Raw genomic sequence first — 8,252 nt, forward strand, 5'->3', positions numbered from 1 at the left:
CAAGCTGACATGTTGTTTTGCTAGGCTGCCATGGCCAAAAGGTTCAAATTTTGAAAATAAGTTTTGGAATGGTTTACTTTTAAAATAAAAAAAGTTCAAAAAATAAAAAAATTCTTCTGCCAATGAGTTCAACCGATACTTCCATGTTAAAATCACCCAATACCATTCTCCATTTTAGAATGCAAAATGTTTGGGTTTTATCCTAAGTCAAACATATTTAAGACAACACATATAGAAAAATGTAGTAACATTTATAACGCTGAGTTAATTTTATTAAATCCACCGTTGAATATATTCTTATAATATATTTGTTTGGTGTTACAAAATATTGATATATCTTTATTTATAAACTTGGTCAAACTTGATAAGTTTGACTTATTATAAAACCAAAACATCTTATATTTTGAAATGAAGAGAGTATTAGCCAACCAACGATGAGATGCAGAACTGCGATTCGGTGATATCTTTTTAATTTTTTATGTGCTTTCAACTTGATGCAGTTCGAGAAAGAAGCCTTCCGTGAGTTTCATCATTAGGTTAGTAATTAATTCTCACTTTGGTTGAAGGTTCAGTATGAATATATGCAGGCTTAATGGCTTACAGAATTCTCAAACTCGTCTTCTTCAACAACTCATCATGATTCGATATTGTGAAGGTACACATAGTACATAATGTGTTTTGCATACATATGCAAATACAAATATGCAAGGGTTAACCTAAGCATCAGCGATAGATATTTAAACATCATGATACAAAAATAACAAAACTATCACAAGGAAACCTTTAAGCCACATGGCCACTAGTTAGAATATATGTATGTGCAGGCCGTGATGCTCAACGTTGAACAAACTGTAGTCATGACGGGCGGAAGTAGAAACCAATTGCTTCAAGACATGCCCCTTGATGTCCAAAGAAGCCAACAAGGCTGCCATTACCTGTTATTGGTGCACGGAAAGGAGTCCCTCCTCCTTGGCCGAAAGGTCCATACTGATGACCAGCATTATTGATAAAGGTAAGTGAAGTTATAACATTGGGGAATTCACCAAACGGACCAAATGTTCCATGAACTTTAGTTATGTATTCTAAAGGACCAAGATTGATCTGCGAAAAATGAGAAAGGCAAATATTATTAAGCTAGACCTATATTTTCAAGAAGGAATTTATAGGTGAATACAAATTACTAGTGGAACAAGTATTCATTAAAAAATTAATAGAAAAAGGACAAAAGGCAAACATTGTCTTTCGAATTACTCCCTCCCATAGCCAAGAAGGGCAGTTAGTACCATGTTTTAATTCTCACCACTTTCATGAGTTTAAAATGAATATTTTTGAGATATTGATGAAGTACTGATAGTTTTAACTGTATGTATTCTAGTCATTCATTGGCAACCAGGAGCAACAGTTACTTTCATACAGACTCACCGTATAACTGTTCTCACCGCCACCACCCGATGGACCTAAAATGTGCTGCTGTCCGTCATTGCTTCTGTATGAAAATGTTAGTGCATTTACAAAAATGTTACTTGAAATTGTGATGCTTTCCAAATGGTGCGGTGCCGTCTTGATGTCAAAACGGTGCTCTCCACCTTGGCCAAAGGATCCAATCTTGATAATTCCCTCCTAAGTATAGACAAAACATGGAAATAGAACATAAAGGAAAAAAAATGCAATGCAATGAAATTGAACAAAATAAAAAGTAAAGGAAGATTAATACCTTTTCTTCTTGTTTCCATGTCCCATCCCAAGGGTTCACATAGACACCTATTGCGTCAACATAAAGCTCCGCATGTCCAAAGAAGCCAACAATGCTGCCATTGCCCTGGATTGGAAAGTTGAAAGAGATCCCTTTCTCTTGACCAAAGGGTCCATAGCAGTCAACATTGGTGACCAGCGTAATGGATGTTATAACATCATATGATGTATTATATGACCCAATTGTTCCAGATACACTTGTTAGAAATTCTGATGGACCAAATTGAATCTGTAAGAAAACAACAAAAAAAAAACAAACTATAATGAATAGCTTGCGAAATATGTTGTGTTTGTTTTAGAACTTTACACCATCACTAGCACAGAAAAGTCCATTCGAACCCTCTCATCATTGCCAGTTCAACTATAATCCGGTCATAACTGTTTTCTTTACTGCCTGTTAATGAGAAAATCTGGTAGTTATAATTTCACTACCGATTGCCACCGCCGGTTCGATAATTGGTAGTGATGCAGTGATGCCAGTTAAACAAACCGGCAGTGAAAAAGTTTGCAATCAACTTAGTTTGCAATTGACACATACCGTCTGATTATTTCCACCATCACCGCCCCATGGACCTGCCGTGTGATGTTGTCCATCATGGTCATTGTAAGAAAATGCGAGTGAGTGTATCACAATGTCGCTGCAAATTGTCACATTTTCCAAACGACGGGGAAGCACCATGATATCATGAGCCTTCCCTCCATTTCCACCACATGGACCAATTTTGGCAAGCCCAAACTGAGTGCAAACACAAAAAAGAATCATAAATGGAAAACAATAAATACAACAAAACAAGCTCATGTCAATTTAGGAATTAAATTTGAAAATATACTAATATACTGTTCATTTATTTTTTCTAGATCCGGGATGAAATTTTTTTGGCACAAATATACCTTTGATATTGCTGAACCGTTGCGCAAAAATGACGAGGGCGTGACAACGCGCGCGGTCTTGCACGGCGAAGGCGTGAGACCGTGCCGTGTCGCACGGCGAGGGTACGAGACCAAGCGGTCTTGCGCGGCCAAACAACGACAACATTTGGAAATTGATGATAATTAATCACTAATTAATCAATTTGAATCTTGGTCTCGCTGGTTGGCCATGCGAGACCGCTCGGTCTCGCACCCTCACCGCGCGAAACCAAGTGGTCTCGTGCTGTCGGCGCGCGACACTGCACGGTCTTGCACCGTCGCCGTGCGGCACTGCTCACGTTGTCACACCCCTCATCATTTCCGCATATCATTTCTGCGCAACGGTTTGGTGATATCGATTGTATATTTGTGCCGAAAAATTGCATCCCGGATATTTCTGAGAAAAAATAAATGAACAATGTATTTTCAAATTTAATTTGTTAATTTAGTACCTTGGCCTTGTCTTTTACTTTTTGCAGCTTAGGCTTCACATAGATGCCAATTGCATCGACATACCACCCGGCACGGCCAAAGAATCCAACAATGCATCCACTGCTCTGCACTGAAATGTGGAAAGGAGTTCCCTCTCTTTGTCCATAAGGTCCATAGCTCTGAGCATTTGTAACAAATGTAAGAGATGTTATGATATTGAGCGCATGATGATATCGACCAAATGTTCCAGAAACCTCCACAAGAAACTCTGAAGGGCCAAGTTGAATCTGTGTTTACCAAGATCAGTCAATTTGTTCAACTACATATGAATGGGTAAAATGCATTAATGAAATACACTTTGCTTGATATATATTCATGCTCACCATATGAACATTATTACCATCATATCCTCCCCACGGACCTGCAGTGTGCTTCTTCCCATTATGGTCGCTATATGTAAATTCAAATGAATGTATTGCAGCCATGTCACTGCAAACTTTGATGCTTTCTAGATGGTGAGGTGCCACCTGAATGTCATAAAGCCTCCCTCTATTTCCACCCCATGGTCCAATCTTGGTAAGACCAGCCTAAGTACAAATCAATCAAACAATGATTGCAACAAAGTAAATGAGAAAAAAAAGGAATTCAAGGGGTTCATAAAAAACAATTACATTTTCTTCTTTGAATACTTTTAGATCAGGGATCTCTTCCATTCCATCCCAAAACATCAATCTTTCAAAATGTTTGCTCAAGTCAAGTGTTGGGCAGTTGAGATTCAACCTTGTTGCATTCCTTAGCGCAGCCTCTGCAGCCTGGACCTCCCAAAGCCTAACGTAACGACAGTCAATTCCAAAATGCATAGTCTTAAGGGAGGTGAGATTTTCTAAGCCCAGGTCAAAATCACAATGGAAAACTTTTGTCTCCTTAAGTTGAAAACGAAATGAAAGTATTTGAAGACTCTGCATGGCTCCATGTCTAAAGGCTAGCACCATAGCAGGACTTGTAAAGTTGAAGTTTGTTAGACATTGAAATGCTGATCTTGCATGACCATTACCTCCACTATGACCTAATATAACCAACATTTCATCTTCAACATCTATCACTTGCAAATCTAGAGAACAAAGGGCAGGCAAGTCCCCAAGAACTCCAAGATCTTCTTGCCGCAATATCTTGACAATGATCGATAAGTATGAGAGATTGGTAAGTGATGAATTGATCCACTTTGGCAGTGTAGAGAATGGGCTAAATTCTGCCCACACAGACAACGGGACGAGGTTGAATATATCTTCGCTTTTTGGGCGAACACAAATTGTAATTTTTTTGAGTTCTTGAAGGGTCCAATCTACATTCAACATGAAATCCAGGGATATACGTGGAGCAAAAATATGGAGAGTTTCAAGTTTCTTCATACAACCTAAACAATCAAGAAATGGTTTCTCTTCGCTCTTCTCCCATGTACTTAACAAAAGTTCTAGAACCCTTAGTCTGGGTAGATTGCTTAGCTCTTTCATAAGACTTGGATACATGCAGGTATCAATATCTGACAGATGTTCTAGACATTCCATATTCCCAATCCCATTTGGCAACTTTGTCCATGTGTCAACCATAAGACGCATAAGTTGTGTAAGATGAACAACAGTTGATGGCAATTCTTTTATTCTTGTCTGCTTAATATCCAATGTTTGCAAAAATCTTAGATTTCCAATTTCTTTTGGAAGCTTATTATAATGTGTACCACGCAACCTTAGATACCTTAGGTGAACCAAATTACCAATATTATCAACATTTTGACTGCTGCATTCTCCTAAATCCAAGGCACGCAAAACTCGAAAGCCCGAAAGGGGCATCTTCAAATCAATACCTTGCCAAAGTGACCTCACATGGGAAAATCTCTCGGCTGCATCAGGTATTGTAATATCATCCTTGCTGTTTTGTAGAGATAACCGGTAGATCCTTTTCGGTAGATCAGACACCGAACACTGACCATTTAAAATTGCAACAAAATTTTCTTCAATTGATAAGCCCACGATAAATTCCAGTATGGTATCATGCACATGACAAGCTTGCGCCTTACCATGCACATCAATGCATATCGGTTGGATCAAGTTTCTATTAATGAGTTCATCAAAGTAACTGTCTCCTTGTTCATATAGACTTGTACCTTGTCTTGGTTGGATAAAACCTTCAGCTATCCATCTCCATATCAAGTCATCTCTGTCGATGATATAATCCTCCGGAAATATACTTAGATACATTAAACAAGTTTTAAGAGGAGAAGGCATATCACAATAACTAAGAGATATTATCCAGCGCATGTCCTTCACATCAGTACTACTTTCAAGTCTGGTATGGAAAGAATTGAATACCGAGTTCCAATGGTCCTCTGTTTGTGTCTGTCTATTTGCAAATAAGCTAGCAATAGTAATTATAGCTAATGGTAATCCACCACATCTTTTCAAAATTTTCTGAGATATGTCCTTAAGCTGAGGAGGGCATCTTTCATTATGGAATACTTTGTGATATAGTAGTTTTTCAGAGTCAGCAACAGAAAGAGGCTGTTGTATTTGTATGGTACCATCAACATCATCAGAATAGCAACACAACTTTGCAACATCAATGTTGCGAGTAGTGGTGATTATTTTGCTACCATGATCATTGTCGATGAGAACACATTTTAGAAGTTGCCATGTTGGTTTATCCCATATATCATCAATAATAATGAAGTACCTATAATTTCAAAGTATGTTAGTTGAAGAAGGATTAATATTTATTTCTCGAACGTGCAGGAGAGCTGTGCATTGTAGTGACTTAGATAAATGGTTGCATGGGTTACATACATATACTTCGCTACACCCCATTTTGATAAATTAGTTGTAACCTAAATTGTACAAATATGACAATCAATAATAAACATAGAAAGAGGAGAATATCACACCTTAAGCTACAAACAATCATTCGTTTCCACATTGTCCCAAACACAGATTAGTTTTGGGTGAGTGTCACTGATATGGCCCACTTTGAAACCATATCTGAACTTAGAACATTAGTACATAAATTTAAAAATAGTTGGCCCATGAAAAACAGTGTTTAAATAATGGAACATAATATATGTAATGTTAATATTTCACAGTGCAATTCTAGAATTTTTCAAGTATGTTCTGAAAAGCATTTACTATTTTAAAAATTCAATAATTTCTCCCGAGGCCATGTCGCCACATCATTGACATGTCACCAAAAAAACATTCCAATTAAACTTTAACCAAAGTTAAAAGGTGAATGATTTCAGTAGATCAGATTGAATTAAAGTTTGGTTTCGAAATTCAGGTTCATTTTTTTTCCAATTTCCACAAAAGTCCAGGGATGCGAAATTGACTTGTTTAGCCACTCCAAAGACATTGACTGTGTGCATTTTATGGATGTAGAGGCCGGAGATATAATTCATTCTCCTTATCTATAAATTCCAAAGACACCCAAAAAATTCAGTGATGGTTTACATACCTGACATCTTTAAGAACATCCCTGATTTTGTCGATGATTTCCTTCTCGCCCCAAGAACTGAAATTTTCATACTTGAGTTGGCTCACTTGACAGAGTATGCTACTAAGAACAGCCTTGATGTTTGGCTTTTGAGAAACCGAGACGAAAGCTTGGCATTCGAACTGGCCATGGAGCTTCTGATACACAAGGTTGGCGAGCGTTGTCTTGCCGATTCCTCCTGGCCCAACAATGGCGACCAGCTTAAGCTTTTGCCTCATCATCACTGCATCTTCTCCTTCCATGGCTAGCAGTTTGATCACTTTCTCCGTTGAGCCGTCGACGCCGACTAGGCTGGCGGTGTTCGCGTAAAGCGCCGGCAGCCGGCGGTCCACCGGAGCGTCGACGACGATGACGTGGTCGTCGATCTTGTACCTTTCCCGGCGGTTACTCACCTTCTCCACCTCCTTCTTGATGCGCTCGATCTCGGCGGCGATGCCGGCGTGCCGTCGGCTGCGGCCATGGCCACGAGTGAGGGTGAAGCCGATGCAGCCGGGACATCGTGATCGTCGTCCGGTGGTGGTGGCGGCGGCGGCCTCGTGGAGCAGGTAGGTGTCGATGGCGTCCTCGATATCGTAATACATGTCACGGACGTCCCTCGCCCAAAGCCTGACCTGACTGTCGAGCTGGTCGGACGGCGCTGCCGACACCTTCTCAAGGGCGGCGCGCATGCTGGTCAGCTCGCTCTCAAGGTGCTCGACGCCGTCCTTGACGGCGCGCCTGCTGCTGTGCTGCTCGCCGGCGACGAGGAGGAGGTCGGCGAGCTTTGGGAGGAGGGTGTTCAGTGCCCCGGTAGACGCGCTCACCACCGCTGCCTCCATCCGGAACTCTAAGCTTGTTGCCACTGGTAATTCTCTGTTTATGTGGTTTTTGCGGACGTGCATAACGCATAGCACTACATCCCTTTTCAATAGATATCATCGTTAACATTTTATCACATGTTCAACCATTCGTCTTATTAAAAATTACGTAATTATAATTTATTTTGTTGCGAGTTGTTTTATTACTTAGAGTACTTTAAGTATGATTTATATAGAAAATTTTTATATAAGACGAATAGTCAATCCTAAGGTAAAAAGTTAACGTCGCTTTGTACATCTCATGAGCTGATAATTAAGCGTGCTCTACTTTACTACCTATGACGTGTGTGATAGTATCTAACGGGACCCTACTTAATTATCTTTCTCTTTTGAAACATGTACTCAATTCTTTCTAAAATATTCTATTTGGTAAGCAAATCAATTGACTTTTTCAAACCTACTTTGCTTGTTTGCAACGCATCTATAGCAACATGGATTATTATCTACTCCCTTTTAAGAATTTTGGTTGGATGTGACGGCAAATCTATTATATTTAGGAATAAAGAGAGTACATCACAGTTGACTATTCATTTTTGTTTCTTTCGTTTTCTTTGAACGCCTATGCAAGGCGGCTGAGAGTGGCAGATAGTATATGATTTATTAAGTATTAGTTAAAATAAACTGGTAAATTGGATTAACATGATTTTTAAATCAACTTTCCTATAATTGTTTTTAAAAAATACGCATCGTTCAGTAGTTTAGGAAGCGTACGTGTGGAAAACGAGAGATGTGAGTTGGGAAAGGTAGGGGAAGAGCACAACCACT

The 8,252-nt window shown here is 39.3% G+C and overlaps 1 protein-coding gene across 1 annotated transcript; it reads right to left on the minus strand.

The window, feature by feature from the left end:
- Positions 1-662: 662 nt before the first annotated feature.
- LOC127754235 (disease resistance protein RGA5-like) lies at positions 663-7,448 on the minus strand. The gene is made up of 8 exons (XM_052279724.1): positions 6,592-7,448; positions 3,765-5,820; positions 3,477-3,680; positions 3,114-3,380; positions 2,291-2,488; positions 1,715-1,981; positions 1,423-1,620; positions 663-1,101 (listed from the first exon to the last, which is right to left on the minus strand). Exons 1-8 carry the CDS (start codon positions 7,446-7,448, stop codon positions 856-858), a joined length of 4,293 nt encoding a protein of 1,430 aa, XP_052135684.1. The 3' UTR covers positions 663-855.
- Between the last annotated feature and the right edge of the window lie 804 nt (positions 7,449-8,252).

Source organism: Oryza glaberrima, chromosome 11 (genome assembly GCF_000147395.1).
Source record: "Oryza glaberrima chromosome 11, OglaRS2, whole genome shotgun sequence".
NCBI classification, from domain to species: domain Eukaryota; kingdom Viridiplantae; phylum Streptophyta; class Magnoliopsida; order Poales; family Poaceae; genus Oryza; species Oryza glaberrima.